The 22929-nt window shown below is 40.5% G+C and overlaps 2 protein-coding genes across 2 annotated transcripts in view; both read left to right on the top strand.

Annotated features, from left to right (window-relative positions):
- pdcd7 (programmed cell death 7) lies at positions 1 to 9220 on the top strand. The gene is made up of 5 exons (XM_061042986.1): positions 1 to 1092; positions 1782 to 1920; positions 7939 to 8169; positions 8252 to 8339; positions 8894 to 9220. Exons 1-5 carry the CDS (start codon positions 124 to 126, stop codon positions 9024 to 9026), a joined length of 1560 nt encoding a protein of 519 aa, XP_060898969.1. The 5' UTR covers positions 1 to 123; the 3' UTR covers positions 9027 to 9220.
- Positions 9221 to 9545: 325 nt separating this feature from the next.
- ubap1lb (ubiquitin associated protein 1-like b) overlaps positions 9546 to 22929 on the top strand; it is a 20786-nt gene continuing 7402 nt past the window's right edge. Inside the window, exons 1-4 of the mRNA XM_061042974.1 lie at positions 9546 to 10360; positions 14337 to 14454; positions 16499 to 17113; positions 19712 to 19915. Of these exons, the coding sequence (XP_060898957.1) occupies positions 14341 to 14454; positions 16499 to 17113; positions 19712 to 19915 (933 nt within the window). The 5' untranslated portion in view covers positions 9546 to 10360; positions 14337 to 14340. The remainder of the gene's footprint in view (positions 10361 to 14336; positions 14455 to 16498; positions 17114 to 19711; positions 19916 to 22929) is intronic.

Genomic DNA, 22929 nt, shown 5'->3' with positions numbered 1-22929 from the left:
ACTTCAATACACAGGGACCTGAAGAAGAAACATCATGGCGGCTGCCGTGAAGACTTGAGCATAACAAAGGATGTAGAAGTTTAGTTTAGGATCCAACAGACTCTGTATAATATTGCACGCGACATGGATAACACGCAACAGCATCCTGACTACTATGGCGGCCACAGGGAGCCCCCTTACTCTGTCAACAGACCTCACGTACCGACACAGCTGGACCCGGCTCCTCCGCAGTGGGCTTCTTCACAGGGATATGACGGACACCCGTACGGATTTAGATACGACCTCCCTGCACTGCCTCCCAGGGAAGGGGGTTTCGGAGGACCCCGCTTGCCTCCTCCGTTTGGATTTGACCCCACAGTCCCACCGCCTCCTTTCGGCTACCCACCACCTGGACAGTTCCCCAACATGGTGCCCCCTGCCCCGGTAAACGTACACAGCAGCGGTCATGGAGCATCACCGTTTCACACATTTGGTCAGCAGTTTAGACCCGTTCCTCAGAGTGCTCAGTATGACCCGGATGCATGTCAGAGTCCGCTGCTTCCTCCGCGGGGTACCGGCCCGGACCGGATTCCAGTTTCACAGAGACGAGTTGAGGATGAAGCCGGCTTTCAGAGGAGCCAGGACCAGCAGTGGATCAGACGCTTCTTACAAAGCAGAGACAAGACCTCCAGAGGTTCTCAGACCCAGCAGCCCCAGAGTCTCCCTGACATGCAGACCCTGCAGCCCCAGTGTGTCCCGGAGCTGAGGCGGACTCTATACCAGGCCGCTCAGCTGGTCTCCCAGCTGGCTGAAACCTGTGATGCTCTGAGGAGAGGTGTGGAGGAGGACGGGGTCTGGACCCCTTCTTATTCAGGTGCTCTCAAGCTGAAGCAGGAGCTGCAGAGCTCGCTGTCTGTGCTCAGCGACAGTCAGAACTTAGCTGGTTGGAAGGTTAAAGTGTCCCGGGTCGCTGCGAGGAGGTCCAGGAGGCTGAGAGCACGTAGACTGCTGCAGCTGGAGGAGAACCAGAGGAAGGAGCGCACCGCCGAGAAGGAGGCTGCTATAGATAAGTGGAGGCTGCAGCAGATACAGCAGGTGGAGGAAAGGAAGAAGGTGAGTATTCCAGTCATCTCATGGTGACATCATACACTTGACCTACAGCCTCACAGAGATGACCTCCCACTTTATTGATCCTGCAAGGGGAAATTTCTGGCACATACACAAACATGATCCTATGGACATGCACTAATGGAGAGATGTCAGAGTGACGGAGCTGCCCACAGCGAGCACTCCTGAGCTGATGGTGGGGAGGGGGTTTGGTGCCTTGCTCAAGGGCACCTCGGCAGTGCTCAGGAAGTGATCTGGCACCTCTCCAGCTACCAGACCAACTTCCAGATTTGGTCCGCACCGGGACTTGAACCGGCGACCCTCCGGTTCCCAACCCAAGTCCCTACAGACCGAGCTACTGCCGCCCCAATGATATGATATTGATGCTACTGAATATGTGATAAAAATCATATTGAGGATATCGACTATAATATTCTTTTTGATTATGATAACAAGTGGCAGCTGTTGATGTTTAACGTTGTTGTTGATGATGAAAAAAACCCATAATAAACTAATGTACCTGTTCGCACATCGGTCCAATCAGACTTGAAGCTGTTTGTTGGCAGTAACTGACATTATTTGCATCTGTTTACATCCTTGATTATGTTCCACTCACTCTCAGATGTACGAGTCTGCTAAATGAAAATTGTAGAATTGTAAAAAGGTGATGATGAAGGTCATGTGTGTACCATCAGGAACAGGAAGTGAAGCTGGCTGCAGACACTGTCCTCTGTGAGGTGAGGCGGAAGCAGGCGGATGTGAAGAGGATGCAGGACGTGCTGAGATCTGTGGAGAAGCTACGCAAACTGAGGAAGGAGGCAGCATCCAGGAAAGGTCAGACACCCACACACAGACATGTGCCCCATACGCCAAATTCCCATCAAAATAATGTGTGTGGTTCTGCATTTTGTGACACTGTTACAGAAACATTAGACAGACTCAGAACACACACACTGGGCTGTTTTGTATGGAAGGCCATTTCCGCCAGTTAAAAAAATAAAAATTGAAAATTTGGCTTTGTTGAGATTTTTTTTTGACCATAAAAAAATAATCGAAATTATGAGATAATAAAGTCAAAATTATTATGGGGCACTAGTGGCGCAGTGGTTGGTGCGTGCGCACTCCATGTGTGGAGGCTGTGGTCTTCCAAAAAAATCTAAAAAGTCGAAATTATGAGGTAAAGATCAAAATGTTCTTTTTGTTTATTGTGTCCCTTGCTCAAGTGGTTTATTCCGTGACTTCTGCTCCAGGGGCCTGTATGTACATTCCTTTAATGTAGTCTTCAATGTGACTGCAATGCATCCTTGAATGTCATAATTATGACTTTATTATCTCATAATTTCGACTTTATTATCTCACTATTTCGAACTGTTTATCTCATAATTTCGAATCTCAACAAAGCCAAGTTTTCATTTTTATTTTTTAACTGGCGGAAATGGGCTTCCATAGTTTTGTCCTGCTGGCTCTGACGTTTTACAGTGATGCCATTCGCCCGTTATGCCTCGTTACATTGACGAGGTGTAACACAGAGTGTAAAAGTCATGCATTTCAATGCCAATGTAAAAGGGGCTGCAGTTTAAATTCTTGCAGAAATGTTTACAGTGATTCAACTCTGGTGTCCATTACACAAGTTACAGCCAGATGATGACTCTTTCTTTAAGGGTTTTTGTCTGAATTAAAAACAGAACAAAGGATTGTCAACCATCTGTGTAACATTAGCTCATAGCCAGTCTTAATGCTAAGTCTTTATGCTAAGCTAAGTATGCTGGCTGATGGATATGAATTATTTCATGTGACTCTTACATCTCTGATGAACGCTAAACAGTCACAAAGTGTCAGACCTGTCGCTGTAAAACACCGGTAATCCTGCTATCAAGCACCCACCGTGAGTGAACATAAGACTTTTATAAAAACAATTATTTTCAATAACTTAATCATGTAAATACTGTAATATTATCCTCTCAACAATCTATGCACACTGCGTATGTAAACTCTGTAAAAACTCTACCTCATATATATTAACCATCTGTTACATAACTAAATATTTATATACTGCTCACCACTGCACTAATGTCTTATTTAGCCTTGTTTATTAGTCTTTTGCTTATATTATGTTTACTTTTTAACTTCGTACAATGAGAGCACAGTTACTGAAGACACATTCCTTGTGTGTGTGTGTGTAAGCATACATGGCCAATAAAGCTGATTCTGATTAACATTCAGTGAACAAACTTTATCCTAAAAACAGGATAATGGACATAGGTCTGTCACAGGGGTGTGAGAGCATTACCAGGCTATGTTAGCTTAGCATTAGCTAAGTGGTGTATGGACAAACTGGCCTTTGTTACTGTGGAACAAAGGGTCATATTTATTTCAGATATCATTAAAGTATTGTTATTTTATTCACTAAGATATCAAGTACCAATTTTTTGCCTTGAAAGTGACCTCACACAGGGTCGTCCCTACTCATTTTAAGACTGCCTTAATTAAACCTCTTTTTAAAAAAAGGGAACCTGGATATTTTAACACCTAGTCATTTTAGACCCATCTCAAACCTGCAATTTTTAAGCAAAATTTTAGAGAAGTTAGTTTTTAATCAGTTGAGTGCCTTTTTAACCTCAAACACTACATTAGAAATGTTTCAATCTGGCTTTAGGGCACGCCACAGCACTGAGACGGCCCTGCTAAAAGTAGTTAATGATATCAGAAAAAACCTCGACAACAACAAGCCTTCAGTTCTGGTACTACTCGACCTCAGTGCTGCTTTCGATACTGTTGACCACCAGATTATTTTAGATAGACTAAGTGAGCATGTAGGCCTTTCTGGAAATGTTTTTAACTGGTTCACCTCGTATTTGTGTGACAGAAAATGTTTTGTATCGATAGAAGACTGCACCTCCAAACAATACGAGGTCTCCAGTGGGGTACCACAAGGATCAATTTTAGGACCACTACTTTTTAATTTGTACATGTTACCCCTGGGTGGTGTCATCAGGAGGCACGGAATCTCTTTCCACAACTATGCTGATGACACTCAGCTCTATGTGGCGGTGTCTCCTGATGACACCAGACAAATTGACTCACTTTTTAATTGTATTTTAGATATAAAAGCCTGGATGTCACTGAATTTTTTGCAGCTCAACCAGGACAAAACAGAGGTTTTAATCATCGGTTCAAAGGCTCAGAGAGAGAAACTGGCCCCCAAACTAAAAAAAAAAATAGGACTCAACCCAAGTCAAGAAGCACGGAATCTTGGGGTGATCTTTGACTCAGATTTTAATTTTAAGGCCCACGTAAAGGGTGTCACAAAAACAGCATTTTACCACCTGAAAAACATCGCCAAAGTGAGGCCATTTCTCTCTCTGAGCCAAACAGAGAGACTAATGCACGCTTTTATTACTAGCAGGCTGGACTATTGTAACGCTCTCCTTTCTGGTCTTCCAAAAAACACAACAAATCGGCTTCAGCTACTACAAAACTCTGCTGCACGAGTACTGACAAAGACCAGAAGGAGAGCACACATCACACCTGTTTTAAAATCTTTACACTGGCTGCCTATTAGTTTTCATGTTGATTTTAAAATTATTTTATTAGTTTATAAAGCATTACATGGCCTTGCACCAGACTACCTATCAGATATGATTTTAGCTTATGAACCAGTCTCTCTTAGTTGTTCCACAGAGCAGGACAAAAACCTTTGGTTAAGCTGCTTTCAGCTGTTATGCTCCGAGACTATGGAACGACCTTCCTGAGGGTCTGAGAGGAGCCCAGAATATCGAGATTTTTAAACGCAGTCTTAAAACTCATTTATTCAGTCTGGCTTTTATATAGTGCTTTATATCAATTCAAATCTTAACATTACTGTATTGTCTTTTTATCCTACTACAATTTTAAATATTTTCCTCTTATGTATTTATTTTAATATCTTGTTGCTTTTATGTGTCATATTTTATTTTTATACATATATTTTATTTTTAATTCTTATTGGTGTGCATTGGTCTCTCAATGACTCTCACTTCGAACTTTGAACTACAATTTAATTTATCTGAAAGTGCTATATAAATAAAGTTTGATTGATTGTTGTCACAATACCAGAATTTCAACTTTGATACGATACTAGTTTAAAAAGTGTTTTCAAACCACAGAATCCAAAAAAAAAAAGACTGATTCTTCAGTTTCAAATCTTACTTTTGACTTGTGGATCTTTTTTCTGCCTGCTAGGTGTGTCTTATTTTGCAATTCAAACAGCTTTTTCACTGCATATCCCCTGATGTATTGAACTTGTGGCGTCACCCTCATAGCAGGACCTTTGTTTCCTAAAGGCTACTCGAGTGATATTTAGTGATATAATGCTGATATCAAAGATGGAAATGCTTGAGAGGTTAGTTAATTTATTAGGAGATGGTTAGAAGTGCCTCGTTATCTTAGTAGTGTTGCATTGTATGGGAAAGGAATACTCAAGCTATCAATAACTAGTCCAGCAGAGGAAGTGTGCAGAGATGTTGCAATCAGGGAGTAAAGACAGGGTAGTTAACGTGGTCTCAAATCCAACTAGAGGGGGGAAATGGAACTCAAGACAAGTACAGGAAGCAGTACCTTTACTTGCTAATAACACAAGGATACAACTCCAGACAGGCAAACAGTTAAAACGGTAAGGCTGAGGCAAAATCCCAAATCCAGGCTATAGGCCAAAAGATCAATATGGATAGACTGGACAGAAAAGCTAGAAACTCAAACTGTGACAATATGGGATTTTTGGGGCGGAGAACAGTAAGTTAAGTAAAAAATCTGATACTGATATATTGGCCGATATCTTTCTTAGATTTAACTTTGATCTGTAGAGATACATAGTAATAGATATACACGTTTTTTTTGGAATTGATCCGCCAAATGCAGTTATCAAACACTTGTGGAAAAGATAATGAAGACAAGATGGTCACTCATCTGGAAAGTAACTGCATACACGTGCATCACCGCTTGACACTGTGATAATGAACGATGATGCTTGTTGTAATCGAATATAGCAAACTCTTCTGGTTACTAGAACTGCTAGTGTAATACAATGAAACTCAAATGCTATTTGTCTGGTGAATAAATCTAGTAATATCTGTGATAACATTAGCCGATACCAATAGTCATCAAATATACAAACATCCACTTATGATATCGGCTGGCTAATTAATCAATCAACTTTAATCAATCAACTTTTATTTGTATAGCGTCAACTCATAACAAGTGTTATCTCGAGACACTTTACAAGAAGCAGGTAAAATACCTTACTCATTAATACTCATTAATTAATCAGTTGGGCTCTACTTTACATAGCAGCCTCTACCATCAGTGTGTGAATGGGTAGATATTACCTGCAATGTAAAATCACTTTTAGTAGTCAGAAGACTAGAAAAGGGCGATACAAGCTCAAGTCCATTTATCATAATTGGGATGAGGGGTTTCTTTACTGAGTGCTTATCCTTTCATTAAAGGCTTTGTATGTGACTTTTTGATCCAGCAGATGTCGCCCTTGAGCACCAGCATGAAACCAAAACAACTTGTGCTGCATTGTTGTGTTAGCATGCTGATGCTAGCGATCTTTATTATGCTCGTATCTTCACACTGCATGTAAATTTACCTGAAATGAGCGTGATCTAGAAACACAGTTAAGCAGTGAGTACAGTATGTTATTCTTCTTTTCTCTAGTCCCTCAATTAAACAACTTTTATACACGAGGGGAGGAGTCAGCCGGCCGTCCGGGCGATGTAAACAAAGTGAAGATAGGACTCTGAAAACTCTGAAAACATCACAGACAGTGGGACTCGGGTGTTACACCCATTGTAGACAGTCATGACTCACAGAGTTATTTTCAGAGCATATACTTGATTTCTATTACATTTAAGTGTGAAAAATCACATAGAAAGCCTTTAAGGCACAAGTATCTCATTTCAAATTCTTGTTATTTAGGACATGATTCATTGGAGCACTGTGAAGTACAATGGAAAATCTCCCACTGGGACATAAAGACCATCTTATCTTGTTGTATTATAATCATTGTGGAGAAGTAGGAATTTACTGTGGATGAAGTGTAGCCCCAGCTGTGACATGTAGAGTATGATAGTTTATTATGAAGACATCTTATCTCAAACAAACACATTAAATCTGCTGTGAGGAACTTTTAGATTGTGGACAAAGCATCACCCTTTATCTCTTTGCTGTCCTTGTCATTTCCACGTGAATGTGGTCATGCTCATTCTGCTTTCTTTTAACAGTCAGACGTATCGTTCACTTTGAATCTTTGCCATGGGAAATGTAAAAAAATATTTTACATCGGGTGCTGTTCATCACTTTGTCTGACACCAATCCCCCAGCAGTGATTTCAAACATTAAGAATAACTCTATAGAAGTTGTCATTTTTATGCTGATGGTCTTGATTGCTTTTTTAGGTTCATGTTGAGACATCTGTATTCATTTTAATCTGTTTCAGAACCAGCTAAGAAGTCCTTACAGTACCTTTTTTAAAGTTGACACTGAACCAGTTGATTTAAGAAATGCTACGACATCAGATCAAAATACTGCGGGAGCTGAAATGTAAAGTTCCTCTTCTCTGATGTTTCTCACTCTCAGCTGTTTGATTTTGATTTGTGTGTGAGGATCTACAAAGTGTAGGATGCAGTTAACATCGTAATCAATGCTTTATAATTGATCTGCAATGACAACCCCCCCCGCCGAGCCCCCAAACCCACCAACCTGAGGAGTCACATTCAAACCTGTCTGTTTGTTTATGTCTAAAATCCCATATTATCCAGGTTGAAATGCAGAAAGTAACTGTGTGTGCAACTGTGTGTGTGTGTGTCACAGGTATCGTCACAGAGTCAGAGTGTGACGATGCATTCAGGGACCGTGTGGAGCAGCTGAGGAATGTGATGAAGAGGAGGACGGCGGTGTATTCGGTGGAGGAGAAGGCTCTGAGGGTGATGCTGGAGGGGGAACAGGAGGAGGGGAGAAGGAAGGAGCAGGAAAGGAAGATGAGGAAGGAGAGGGAGAGACAGCTGCAGAGGAGGCGCAGAGTACAAACCATCCTGTTTGGAGGTAACAACGTTCAGCAGTATGTCTGAAGACGGTGTCTGTTTACCAGCAGAGTGACTCAGTCGTTTGTGTGCGTCTGTTACAGAGGATCTTCCTGCTGACTCCGTGCTGCAGCCATTCAAACACTACTACACTCAGGCTGAGAGATCTCTGCCTGCCCTGCTGCAGATCAGGTTTTTATTCTTCTACTTCTTTTTGTCTTCTTCAACTTCGTCTCCATCTTTTCTTTTTTTTCTCTTTAAAGGCTTTATATGTGATTTTTTAATCCAGCAGATGTCGCCCTTGAGCACCAGCATGAAACCAAAACAACTCTCGCTGCATTGTTGTGTTAGCATGCTAATGCTAGCGATCTTTATTATGCTCGTATCTTCACACTGCATGTAAATTTACCTGAAATGAGCGTGATCTAGAAACACAGTTAAGCAGTGAGTACAGTATGTTATTCTTCTTTTCTCTAGTCCCTCAATTAAACAACTTTTATACGTGAGGGGAGGAGTCAGCCGGCCGTCCGGGCGATGTAAACAAAGTGAAGATAGGACTCTGAAAACTCTGAAAACATCACAGACAGTGGGACTCGGGTGTTACACCCATTGTAGACAGTCATGACTCACAGAGTTATTTTCAGAGGATATACTTGATTTATATTATATTTAAGTGTGAAAAATCACATTTTGACTTTAACCACAGACAGTGTTCACAGTTTGTATAATCATGTTTTCATCTTTAGGAGACAGTGGGACATGTTTGTGGTGGACTCTGATCACCCTGATGGCTCTACTGTTCCTCAAACCTGGATCATCCCTGACCCCCCCTCAGACCAGGTGTGGGCCTCTGCCCTGCAGCCTGAAGACTCAGATTGAAACATGCTCTGCGTCTAATCTCAAACACACAGTTATAAACACACAAACAGAGCTGTAACACACCGAGTAGGAGTGACTCTGACCTTAAACACGACACTAACACCTGTACCTGGGGGGTATGCCATGAAGCAGGATTTTCAGCCTGTTGATAACCAGTTTAGCCTCCTCTCTTATGTCAGGTTTGTGAAGCCGGATAACCCAAAAGATACCCTGGGCATGATGGACCCTGCAAGTGAGAGCTTTGTGTCTGTATGAATCACATATGATGATGTCAGAGGACAACTCTGTTTTCTGTTGTTCATGTGTTTGTCTTTGATAATAAAATGTGTTTTCCTTTTTATAAGCGGAATGAGCAAGAGAACAGAAAAACAAAATAAACAGAAACATTTTTATAATTTTTTCTTTGTGTGTGTTTGTGTAACTCTTTCCTGTGAGCGCTGAATGTATTCAGTCTAAAATTCAAACTCAATCCACCTGTAGGGTCCAAACCCCACTTGTAGGGTCTAAACTCAAACCACCTGTAGAACCGTTGAAATGAGCTGTACTGTCTAAATTAGTTTTTACATCTCATTTCAGTATTTTTGACAGTAAATCGTTTTAAAGAATTGACAGATTTTTCTTTCTTACAGGCAATTTAGTCCTTAGTTGTTGTTTTAATTTTTCAACCCCGTTTGCAGTGTAGTCTAAGAGCACAGTGGTGTAATTCAGCCAGGCCTCAGATTTTGGATGTTGCTTTACTGGTCTCTAGAGGAGCAGCAGTGCCCATGATATATTTGTGGGTGGAGGTAAATGATGACACCATTTCTTTAGAGCTCAGATGGGCAGGATGAAGTTCCAGGGAGTGGACACAAGGGGTTGCTGCAACTTTTGATAATGCTGGGACTGATAGGGTGAGAAGAGTGCCTGAGACTAGAGACACAAATAATGATGTGCTAGCAGGGTATCAAATAATAATATTATTCACATTAAATATAATATGTATACATAAATATCTTCATTTAAAGACCTGTACAGTGTGTCTTTCACCTGCTGCTTAAAGGATTAGTGTGATACATGTTGAATATGTGAAACCTATAGATATACAATGATAATGATAATAATAATAATAATAATGTTATGTGTGCACAGACGTCATGTGTCTCGTTGTTGCTAACAGGATCAGTGTGAGTGATTGTCTGTCTGAGGTCACTGTCAGTTAGTAGATTAGTGGTCCAGGTGGTTCTTCTGATTTAACCAGCAGCCTGTGTCTGATCTCATACACACACACACACACACACACACACACACACACACACACCTTCCTGACAGTCAGAAAGCAGCTCGACACAGCACAGGTAACACTGACTTTTATTATTACCATGATTTTTACACCTGCAGCACACAGCTGAGTGACAGATCAGGCTGTTATTTACCTTTACCACAGGTAGGATACATGTCGTATCACAAATTAGTTTACGAGTAATACTCCTATCAGAAGTCTGTGTCATTTAAACAGTGCATGTTTAAGCAGGAGACTTGGGATTTAAATATTCAGACACGAGGTTTGCATCTTTGTAGAAAAACATCTTTTGAATTTGAAGGAAACATTTTTAATACGGAAGCCCTAAGTGGACATACTACCATACATGTTTTTTTCAGTCTGTTTTTCCTTGATAATGAGTACATTTCAGTGGTTTTCTCTTCATCTAATTTGGTTATCTCATTAAGTCTGAAATACAAAGGCTAGTTTTAATTTCTCTGCATCTCAAATGACAGCTGAAATAACAATTTACTCATTATAGGAAAACAAAGAAAGTGCTAAAGCATGTTCGCTAATTAAGAGCTTCTGTATTTAAACAGTTAACACAACATTTTAATAAAATCCAATTTATTAAAGCACAGAGCACAAAAAAAAGAAAAAACTCAAATAGTTGGAAGAATAACCGTAAATAAAACTTTGTGCTGACAATTACAAAATGATCCGATCTTCAGATCCTTGAAGTTGTTATGTTTAAAATGGCATGTTAATAGTTTTCTGAATCATTACAGTGTCTTTATAGAGTTATAAGAGTCATGGAAATGTTTTTATTTTATTTTATTCTCACAGTGTGTGTGTGTGTGTGTGTGTGGTGATGTTTGAGTTGTATTTGTGCTATAGCGTTAGCATGTGTGTCTCTGTTTACGTCAGAGCGACAGCAGCACAATGAGATTATGAAGTGTCTGTCTGTCGGAGCAGCTGCTCTGTGATCACACTGAGCTCTGCCTTATGGTGTGTGTGTGTGTGTGTGTGTGTGTGTGTGTTTCATCTCAGTCTAATAAAACCCATAGGAAAAAACATTAAAAAAATAAAATAATAATATAAGGTTTGTTTTAGCATGTGAGTTTCTCTGCACATTCCTGGTTGTGTAACAGTAGACAGATTTAGACGCAGAGGATTGTGGGGAAGTAAATTTAGTGCCAAGTGTTTCTCAGGTCGAACTGTCAGTGGGCTCAAATGCAGCTGATCCTCTGAGGCTCTGTGTCAGGCGGGTGTGTGTGTGTGTGTGTGTGTGTGTGTGTGTGTGTGTGTGTGTGTGTGTGTGTGTGTGTGTGTGTGTGTGTGTGTGTGTGTGTGTGTGTGTGTGTGTGTGTGTGTGTGTGGTTAAATACTGATGTAAACCTCAAAACCTATTGACACCCGAGTTTCTATTCTTATTCAATGTTTGAACTTTTCCTCAGAATGAAAAGGATTGGATCAGTTAAACATTATCTTTAGATCAAATTATTTTATTTCACATTTTGATCAATGCATATCAGAAACACATCTAATTCAAATGTTCCTTAGAATAAATCTTTGTCTGATCTGTCAGCAACCTCGTCTGTACTTATTTTATAAACGTATCAGGTCTGAAAGAAACAACCAATCAGAGTCAGCCTCCACGAAACCAGCCAATAACAGCAGCTCTGATAGGAGAATGTTTTGACTGCTTAGCAACAGTCAAGTTAAACTAGTATCATACGGCTTCTTTTTGGGGTTTTTCCATTTGAAAGTTCATGTTCCGATGTTTGGGCATACTGCCACTTTAAATAGGAAGATGCTTTTAACAAATGTAATGACATCAGCATTATATCACTATATAACACTTTAAATTGGATTTTGAATTCACTGGGATGGGATTATTTATTTTAGGTGGCAAATAAACTGGGGATACTTATGTGTATATTAGTTGTAAATAAATGTGAGAATTTGTTGGAATAATATATGAAGTATTAGAATAAAAGGGGATTTTTGTTTCCTGTCAGCAGTTCACTGTACAAAGTTAATTTTCTAGAACATTCCTGTTTAAAAAAAACTCCCTTTTGCACTATTTAAGACGAGAGAAAATATGAAGTCAGGCTGTGCAATATGTCGCATTGAAGGCAGCGAGCAGCGTTGAACTGCTAGTCTTAACAACGATGATTTTAAATGTATTTTAAATATGTAAAATAAATCCTTTTAGGGGGTAGGGAATTAAAGGTTTTGCTTTCACCTACTTCTTTTCCGACACTTACTTTTTAAAAAAATTATCTTTTTTTCATTTTTGATTCAAAATAAAGTATTTTAATCATTCATTCATTCATAGCCTACCTTATACCAAACTACTGATGTTATTATATATAAATGGACTGTATGTGTAGTAAAGTACCTTTGTCCTGAGGTCAGTTGAAGTGGGACTCAGCAGAGATCTTGTTTTTGTACATGTGATCAGTGCTTTGTGTGTTTGCTGCCACTTAAGTCACAAAAGCTTCTCCGAATTATGACAGCAGGTCTTTAATGAAGTGAAATATTATATTTCAGAGGGTCATTTTACCAACCATCATGCAACAATTTCACATATTCACAGTCCTGAGTGGTTTCGGGAGAAATTAAATATTAGTAAAAGTAAACAGCCATACTTAACATGTTCAGACACACATGCTAATACAGTAGCTACTTTTTAACAAAAGTACAGATGCACTTTTGTTAAATGTCCACTAGGTGTCAGAAGAAGACATCATGAAATGATCGTGGATGAAGAGCCAATGAGCTCTAAAGATGTGATGAGAACGTTAACATGTCACTTTAATGAAATGATTACCTAAATGCAGACTGACTGTTAATGTCTGAAGTTTATCATCACTAACAGCAGGATCAAATATCATTCATCCTAATACAAAACAAAGGGTGTAAAAGAAATGTGTTAAGAGAGAGACAGACATCAAGTTTAAATCTAAAATGTAAGTTCTGCAGCTGCTCCAACAGACTAAGTGTTTGGTTTTAGTCAGACTGCTGGTGTAACAAGGTAAACAGAAGCATGGCTTGTGAAAAACTAGCTTTAATATTTAAAACAATGATCTGATCAGTTTCACCTTAATAACTACATCTTAAGAGTTCAGAAAAACGACAATAATCCAACATCATATCACTCTGTTCATTGCTTTGCTTAAGATCTGACTGATCCCTTTTAAAGCTTGTTTGTGTCTTGCCCAGAATTACATTTCTGAGATGCTGACTCTGTATGAGCCATCTCCTGATCCACACAGATCCTCAGGCGGGGCCCTTCTTGTAGGCTATTTCAGAGGTTGAGGCTCAAATCTAAAGAGCCCCTTGAGCTTAAGAATGACAAGCCTGAGGAGATAAGAAGTGCCAAATCAGTCACCTTTTTAGCCTTTCGATACCTGTTGTATGCATTTTGTTCCTTCATTTGAATTCATTCTTATTGCTCTTGGGTGTTTGCATTTGGTTTTTGCCTTTTTGTTTGAACTTTGTAGAACTCTCTCTTCTTAGCCTTACTATTCTGCTTTGTCTGTAAAAGCACTGTTAACATCTATTTTTAAAGCTGCTATGAATAGAGTCATGATAATTATATTGTTTTGCCATCAGTTGAGATCAGTGTTCAGAGAGTACTTACCATAGATGCTGTATGTACACACAGACACTAAAAGTTATAGTTAAAGCTGTTAGCAGATCAGTCATGGCTGTATGAACATCAAGATTATTATTTAAAAAACTAAAATGTAAAAAACATTTCGGTTAACTAAAATAATAACGAGGCTTTACCAAAAAACTGAAAATATATTAAACTAACTAAAATATAATAAAATGTTTTGTCACACAGCATATCCTTGTTTCCATTTTGGATGAGCTTGCAGACTGCAGAAGTTAAAACTTCCCCCCCTTACTGATGCAATATGTTATAGCTTCTTTGCTAAGAAGTTGCTTGATATCCATCTCTGATCTTTTATGATAAAGAGACAAAAACAATGAAAACACAAACTAATAGATGTTTTTGTATACCTGTGATATTGAACGCTGTCGTCTCTGTGTGTCAGTGAAATGAACGGTATGGACGGAGTTCCACTGAGGATGCCACAGAATGTCTCACAAGAAGTCAAAGACGACGTGAAAGTGATGGTTCCTGATTATCTGGCCATCCTGCAGGACACAGAGGTGAGTGTCTCTACATGAGACTTTGTGAGCGTTTTAACACACACATGCTCAAAACTCTCTCTCGATAGCCGTTTTTTACATTTGCATTCCTGAACATTTCTAGAGCATTTCAGGGGGACTGCCACTGAAATCCTCCTGATATGTCTGTTCACACATTCACCTCACAGCAGTAAGACTGTCCTGGTCAGACAGGAGGGGGAGCAGGAGTCTCCTGAGGCAAAAAATTACGTAAAAAACGACAACACAGTCTACTATAATTTGCTGAAGTGGGAATATTTGCCTTAACATCAATGCTATGTGTTGTTCGACAGAATCACAAAATCAACAAAAGAGTGGAGAACAACATACTGATGAAAAGAAAATGTAATGCAGAAGTTTAATTACATAGAGATCGTACCGGGGGGCACATGCATACTGTATATGATCATGCACGTCACCACCACCTGCACTCGCTCGAGGTGAATTCCACTGATAACATCCTGCTGCATTTTCACATCAACTCACTGACTCTCATCCTCTTCCCTTGACACGATTTCTATTTTGTATTGTTCTCTTAGTTTTTGCTTTGTTTTTTTGTTGTTTCCTGTCAAAGCGTCTTTGAGTATTTAGAAAAGTGCTATATAAATCTAATTTATTATTATTATTATTATTAATAAAGTCTGAGTAACAAAAAAAATGGCTATTTGCATTCACACATGCATCTCACACCAAAAACTTCAGTTTTTCAGGAGTTTTGTGCAAAAGTGTGAAAGCACTAGATGTGAGCTGCAAGTGTGAACGCAAACTGCCAAATATTCTCTAGTCCCTCAATAAACAACTTTTATACGTGAGGGGAGGAGTCAGCCGGCCGTCCGGGCGATGTAAACAAAGTGAAGATAGGACTCTGAAAACTCTGAAAACATCACAGACAGTGGGACTCGGGTGTTACACCCATTGTAGACAGTCATGACTCACAGAGTTATTTTCAGAGGATATACTTGATTTATATTATATTTAAGTGTGAAAAATCGCATATAAAGACTTTAAGTGAATGAAAATTGTGACGATCATATCAGCTTGATCTGCATCCTCAGATTAACAGAGCTTCATACACATTTTAAGGCCACTGAGAGAACTGGTAACAACTGGTGAACATAGTGGAGCATTTAGCAGCTATAGAGTGTGATACTTCACTCAGGAGTCACTCCAGACCCAAACTAAAAGGGAGAGAGAATTCATGAATGATCACGAGATGACTTTATGTGACATTGCAGTAGACCTGGAGAGGAAATTAAGTTGGCAAATGCTAAGCTCTCTGCTAATGCTAGTGCTCATTTGGTTTGCAGAGTAAGTGGAATTTTAATTTGGATTCTAACCATGGTTCGATTAAAGCAGGCTTTAAACCAAATTGAACAGTTGAGATCTCTGTGTGTTAAAGTGCAACTTAACACCAAACACATTTTTAATGCATGGAAACAACTTGTCAATCAGATAAAGCCCTGCCATAACTCCTCCCCTCCGCTTTATCGTCTATTTGACTCTGTATGGGACCATCATTTAAACAAATAAATAGGATAACAAAGAGTAAGGTCTAGACCTGCTCTTTTATAAAGTGTCTTGAGATAACATTTGTTATAAACTTGCACTATAATAAAGATTGATTGATCATTTACTAAATAAACATCATGCTGTATTAAGAACACTTGAACCTAGAGAATGAGACTAAAAATTGATCAGAAAAATGTCAAATGAGGGAATAAATCATCCGCGAAGAAAGATCAATTTATCATAGACTTCTATATAATCAGACTTCTTTGTACGATCAGTGGAGGTGCCCCCTGCTGGACATCAGAAAGTATACAGATTAAGACACTTTTGGGCTTTTCAAGATTGTTTAAATGTGTCATCAAAAACTATATTCCAGTTTCTGAAGAAGTAAATAGATTGTAATCTTGTGTTTGGCTATGATAAACCTTACATGTTGAGACATTTCACTTCAGATCTGAGAGTTAAGGCACCCAGCTAACTCTGTCCCATGACGAAAGCTTTCTTTTTTCTGTTCCAGTATGAGTTCAGTCTGGAGAACTGGGTGCTAGCTGGTCTGCAGAGCGGCTTCTCCAGCCAGCCTTGCCCTAAGCCCCCCTTCTCCTCATCGGGCAAGCAGCCATCTTGTCCGCCATACTGGATGATGTTCAGCAGCCCCCAGCAGAGCCGACTGGCCAGTCGTCACTGCTCTGACTTCTGGGAGCCCAACCCTCGCCAGCGCTCCCATAGCCTCAACCTCATTGTGCTGCGCTCTAAGACCGCCGTCTCCGACTCTGAGGAAGAGGCAGAGAGAGCCAAGAAGGCCAAGGCCCGTCTGTCAGTGAAAACCGGCTCAGTTGGAAAGAGTCCTGCTAATCCAGGTCCAAAGAAAGCACAGAAAGCTTTTGTCCCAGACCTCCTACACCCCCCAGCATGCCTTAGCAGTCTCCCACACCAGCGGAGGAAGAATCTCCGACAGTGCTCCTTGTCCGGGATTGACCTGTCCAAACCTACACACAAAACAGACAGCCAGTCCGAGAAGACCCCAGACACCAGGGCCCCCAACACCAGGGCCCCCAACACCAGGGCCCCCAACATCAGAGCCAATACATTGGACAGACCCCCCAGCATCAACCAGCCCAACACAACACGGACGGTGAGAGACAGTTTCATGTCTTAAGTTAAAAGTTTTAGAGCTCTGTCAGGTAAGATACAACAGAAAAAAAGGGATCTAAAGTTGGATAGTAGATTTGTGCAATATTTCCTTTTGCTCTATTATCAGAGAGTTTGTCTTCAGCCCTTCAGGACAGCTGATTTATCTTTCTTCAGTCACAAAACAAAAATGATTTAAGTGTGGTACCAGCGCTGGCTCAAGGCATAGGCAGACACTTCTGAGGCAGCAAATGTTTTGCATGCATTTGATGATGTTAAATATTAGCACACAATTCTACAATTCTACAATTCACTTAGCAGACTCTTTTATCCAAAGTGACGTACATCAGAGAGTAAGTACAACACAAGCAAGGATCTAGAAAAAAGGGAACAATGTCAGTAAGAGCAAACGATCAGCTTTGAGTCTGATTGGACACACAGGTGCTGACAGGAAGTGACCAGAGGCAAAGCACAACATTGAGGGCAGTTCTTGAGAGCTCTAATCAGTATAGAAACCATCTTATAAGTCATCGTTATCAAACAAAAACCATCGTCACAACCATCATCATCATCAATAATATGGAGACCATCATCATTAAGTTAGTAGGTATTCATGAAAGAGCTGGGTCTTTAGCTTTTTCTTAAAGGTGCAGAGGGACTCTGCAGATCAAATGGAGTTTGGAAGTTCATTCCACCACCGGGGGGCGACAGAGGAGAAGAGTCTAGTCAGCGTCTTAGGACCCTGTTGTGAAGGTTGGATCAGACGCCTTTCATTGGCAGAGCGTAGTGGGCGGGAGGGAGTGTAGCCCTGGATCAGAGAGTTAAAGTAAGGAGGAGATGTTTTTGTCGCTGTTTTGTAAGCGAGCAGCAGAGTTTTAAATTTGATGCGAGCAGTAACTGGGAGCCAGTGTAAGGAGATGAACAGCGGAGTGACATGTGCTCTTTTATGAAGGTTGAAGACCAGTCGTGCTGCTGCATTCTGTATCATCTGCAGGGGGTTGATTGTGCATGTACTCTCTCTCACACTCACTCAACCACCCAATCACCTCGGGAAAGCAATCCGGTGTAATATTAAGTTCTTCCAGCTTCTGCACACACTTTTCAATGCACAACAATCTCATCTATAAGTCCAAACCAAGAAAAGACCTTGTTGGTAGGAACAGCAGGTTTTTTTCAATGTTGTGGCCATGCAGCAAAGCAACTGTTGATAGTACCAACAGAATGCACAGCATGTTAATCCACCTTTTGGTGTCCAAATCATACACATGCTGCTGTGTATTAAAGAGACATGGACTACACCTGCCCATTGTTATCAGTCTCAGTATGTGTAACTTTCCTATGTGGAGGGATAGTCCCTGAACTCAGAGAACTAAGGTCACAGTTTAACGGATGGTCGGCTTTATAAAAAAATAATCAGTCTGTGTCTTTCATGTGTAACCAAAGCAACAGAGACTCAGTCAAAGCCCCATTTTGTGAATTACGCAGCTCATTAACAAGCATCTAATTACAAAAATGATGGAATTGGAAATTTCTTGAACCTGTTTGTAGAATGTTTAAACTTCGTTGACTGAGAGCGAGAGCTGAAGGAGGGAACCCGAAGAGAGAAACTTCAGCGACATGTAGTATCCTAAGAACACCACAGGAGGGCGCCATATTTCATATTCTGCTCTCTAACCGTGGTAGATAATTTGTTGGTGAAATATAATGTTTATTAGAGCAGTGTTAACAGTGAGAGGTAGCACCACAGTGTTCTATTCCACTTCCACATAATCACTCATGTTACTGTTTGAACCAGGGGTCTCCAACCTTTTTTCATCTGAGAGCTACTTTCAAAAAATGAAAGTGGCCAAAGGCTACTTGCATCAAATCGCTTGCATTTATTTACATAGCTCAGCTGAATTAAGCTACTGTTTGTACATGTGTGAAATTGCAATAAGCCAATGCTTATCAACAATCTTAAATTCACATCAATGTCCAAGAAAACATTAGTACTTCATACTTGTTTTTATGGGCCAAATATATGAATAGTGGGAAGAGGTGCATTTACCGTCGTCAGATTTTTATTTTTATTTTTAACCCAGTCGGTCAACCTATAGGCGAGCTACTGAAAACCCGCGGGCTACCAGTCGCTCCCGAGCTACCTGTTGGAGACCCCTGGTTTAAACACAGCCGTGTGACTTAGCTTGCTTTTTTAAATACAGCTAAGAACCACTGCACTACAATATCAGCTAGCTGATATACAGTAATATTTGGTCCTCCTTTACCTCTCTCTATGGGTGCCTCGTCTCTGTAAGCCGAAGGAGGAAAATCTGAGCCATCTCATTTCCTGAATGTTTTTGAGGATCTGCACTCTAAAAATAGCGAGTGTAAAGTCTGCTCTCTGAGTCCAGCCGGGTTCAGACCTTCATGAGGATTACAGATGAACGTCTGTAAATGTCTTTCTCAGTAGAGCTGGTTCAGCTTTACACAGTGTTACATTCAGATACACACACACCTCTCACACACACACACACACACACACACACACACACACACACACACACACACACACACACACACACACACACACTCACTCACTACGGTCTCTGTCTCCCCTCTACAGTCTTTGAGCCCAGACTCCTGCATACAGCCCCCTGCAGCCCCCCTGCGCTGTGCTCTCACCTCGTCCCTAGACTCTACAGCAGAGCTTCTGTCTGCTCTGAGCTCAGAGGAGAGAGAGCTGCTGGGAGCTATCACCGCCCGGGGATACCCTCTCCGTACCGCCATCATCGCCCTGCAGAAAACAGGCCGGCAGACTCCAGACCAGGTTTGTTTGAATCACAAACTCCTCCTCCCTCCTCACTGCCCCCCTGGACCAGCTTGGTCTGATAGCCTGGTCTGTTGACAGTTAAAACAATGGACAACACATTCCCGCCAATGAAGCCAAACTACCCCTGTCATGGGTGCAGACATTTAAGCTGGTGAGGTGTATCCGTGCCAAAGTTCAACAGTAGAGACCATGCCACAGTATTCACACCTGTGGAATCATATTTGTGCCAAAAAAATCAAACAAAACTTCTTAAATTGCAAACAAAAAATAAGACTTTGAGAGAGAAATAATCTCACTGAAGCAAAAAAAAATTACTTGCAACTAAAATATTTGTGTAATCGTGTAAATAATCGGCTTTTTACTTTTCTTATCATCAGTCCTTTTGTTTACAGTTCCCTCTTTTTCTTTCTCACTGATCAGACTTTTTGCTTGCGATTCTGGCACAAACCTCTCGAGTGGGTGGGCTTTTTGAGGACTGCGTACACATGAGTTTTTGAGTGACAGCTCAATGCCCCGGACGTTCCAGGAAGTCTTTTTACTGACAGACCTGCCCCCTGCATGAGAAGTGACACTTATCAACATGAGCGGAGTTTAAAAACGGAGAAAAGACAGACATTAAAAAGACACTAAACGGACCGTCGGACATTTAAACAGACTGTAAACATCTGTCAGTTTAAACATTTCAGCAAAACAGGATCCATAACATTTTCAAACCGTATACGACCATTAATGGTCATTATGAATGTAAAACGTGTTTCTGACTGACAGACGACTCCCACTCTGTCAAACTGTCACTCTCATCATGATTAAATTAAAAAGGGCAAATAGTCTGAGTGATCATCAAAATACAAATCAGCTGTTCTAATAATGAAGGAGTTGTTAATGATCCTTTGGTTTCAACACTTAAAATTAACAGACTTTTTGTTTGATGGTGAATCAGAAAACTAATCAATTTAAAAAGTCGGGAGTGATCGTTGTTAATCCTCATGTCAAACACGTTTTTAATCCCACCTCATCACAGACTCTTTATAAACTGACAGATGTTTACAGTCTGTTTAAATGTCCGACGGTCCGTTTAGCGTCTTTTTAATGTCCGTCTTTTCCCCATTATTAAAAGTCTGATCAGTGAGAAAGAAAAAAAAGGAACTGTAAACAAAAGAACTGATGATAAGAAAAGTAAAAAGCTGATTATTTATACGGTTACATAAATATTTTAGTTGCAAGACATTTTTTTTTTTGCTTCAGTGAGATTATTTAAGTCTTATTTTTTGTTTGCAATTTAAGAAGTTTTGTTTGATTTTTTTGGCACAAATATGATTCCATACACATCCTGCCAATTCATCTTACCTAAACACACATTTAACTTATCCACAAACATCAGAGCTCCAGGTGGGTACAGTCCACAGCAGAACAGATTCTTGTGTCAGTTTGAAACAGACACTCATGGTTAAGGGGAAACTTCAATACATTTTGCGTTTTCTCTCACTGTTCCTTCTCTACTCTGATAATGTGGTGAACACAGGAGCTGCCAATCATGGCATTTTATGCATTTTGTAGCATTAAATAACTAATCAAAAGAAACTTCCCGAAAAAAAGGGTCTGGGTTTGAGAAATTGACTTGTATGTCAATTTTCTTGTCCCATCTGTTAACATGGAGGAGGCGGGGTTTATGACCTGTACTGCAGCCATCAGAGAGTGGCTTAACTTCAGGCATTAGGTTATGCTATTCTTTATACAGTCTATGGTATGTACACGTTAATAGAAAACAATAGAGGTCAGGGGAAAAACTGCAGGCCCTCATGAAGTGAACATTTCAATTGTAGATATAAATAAACATAACTGTGGGTGGGAGTGAAACTGAAATCCATAATACAAACTAAGCCTTTGTAAGCCAGTGTAAAAATAGAGCAGAGAGTTTCCACGGTCACTCTGTGCTGTGTTTTCCCACAACACAATCTGAACTCCGAGTAACCATGAGCTCAGGGTCACTGAGAAAGGTTAGGAGCAGGAAGTGATTTTTTTAAAATGAAAACAGGAGGAGACAGACAACAAACACTGCAGGATGGGTGGGTTTATATGTAGTTTTTAGACATACTCATAAGATGTATTTCTTAGTTCTCTTATGAGTAAGAACTCAAAGAATCTCAATTCAATTCAATTCAAATGAGCTTTATTGGCATGACAGATCAACAATCTATGTTGCCAAAGCAGTACAGAAAACATTTTGAACAATTTGTCAAACATTTGTCTCTCTGTCTGCTGTCTGCCTTTTAAAGTTTCCAAATCAGCCTGTTAGACCCTCTGTCTGTCAGTGTGTACCTCTCTGTGTGTGTGTCAGTGTTTACCTCTCTGTGTGTCTGTCAGTGTTTACCTCTCTCTGTGTGTGTGTCAGTGTTTACCTCTCTGTGTGTGTGGGTCAGTGTTTATCTCTCTGTGTGTGTGGGTCAGTGTTTATCTCTCTGTGTGTGTGTCAGTGTTTACCTCTCTGTGTGTCTGTCAGTGTTTACCTCTCTGTGTGTCTGTCAGTGTTTACCTCTCTGTGTGTGTGTCAGTGTTTACCTCTCTGTGTATCTGTCAGTGTGTACCTCTCTGTGTGTCTGTCAGTGTTTACCTCTCTCTGTGTGTGTGTCAGTGTTTACCTCTCTGTGTGTGTGTCAGTGTTTACCTCTCTGTGTGTGTGTCAGTGTTTACCTCTCTGTGTGTGTGTCAGTGTTTACCTCTCTGTGTGTGTGTGTCAGTGTTTACCTCTCTGTGTGTGTGTCAGTGTTTACCTCTCTGTGTGTGTGTCAGTGTTTACCTCTCTGTGTGTGTGTCAGTGTTTACCTCTCTGTGTGTGTGTCAGTGTTTACCTCTCTGTGTGTGTCTGTCAGTGTTTACCTCTCTGTGTGTGTGTCAGTGTTTACCTCTCTGTGTGTGTGTCAGTGTTTACCTCTCTGTGTGTGTGTGTCAGTGTTTACCTCTCTCTGTGTGTCTGTCAGTGTTTACCTCTCTCTGTGTGTGTCAGTGTTTAC

This window comes from Labrus mixtus, chromosome 1 (genome assembly GCF_963584025.1).
Source record: "Labrus mixtus chromosome 1, fLabMix1.1, whole genome shotgun sequence".
Lineage (NCBI taxonomy): Eukaryota > Metazoa > Chordata > Actinopteri > Labriformes > Labridae > Labrus > Labrus mixtus.
The sequence above is the reverse complement of the archived record's forward strand: the minus strand, read 5'-3'. Positions and strand labels throughout refer to the sequence as shown.

What these genes read in the sequence shown, in the direction of transcription:
- pdcd7 (XM_061042986.1), top strand. Translation starts at nt 124, where the DNA reads ATGGATAACACGCAACAGCATCCTGACTACTATGGCGGCCACAGGGAG. An exon ending in AGGTGGAGGAAAGGAAGAAG is followed by an intron (nt 1,093 to 1,781) that starts GTGAGTATTCCA and finishes GTGTACCATCAG; the next exon opens with GAACAGGAAGTGAAGCTGGC. An exon ending in ACAAACCATCCTGTTTGGAG is followed by an intron (nt 8,170 to 8,251) that starts GTAACAACGTTC and finishes CGTCTGTTACAG; the next exon opens with AGGATCTTCCTGCTGACTCC.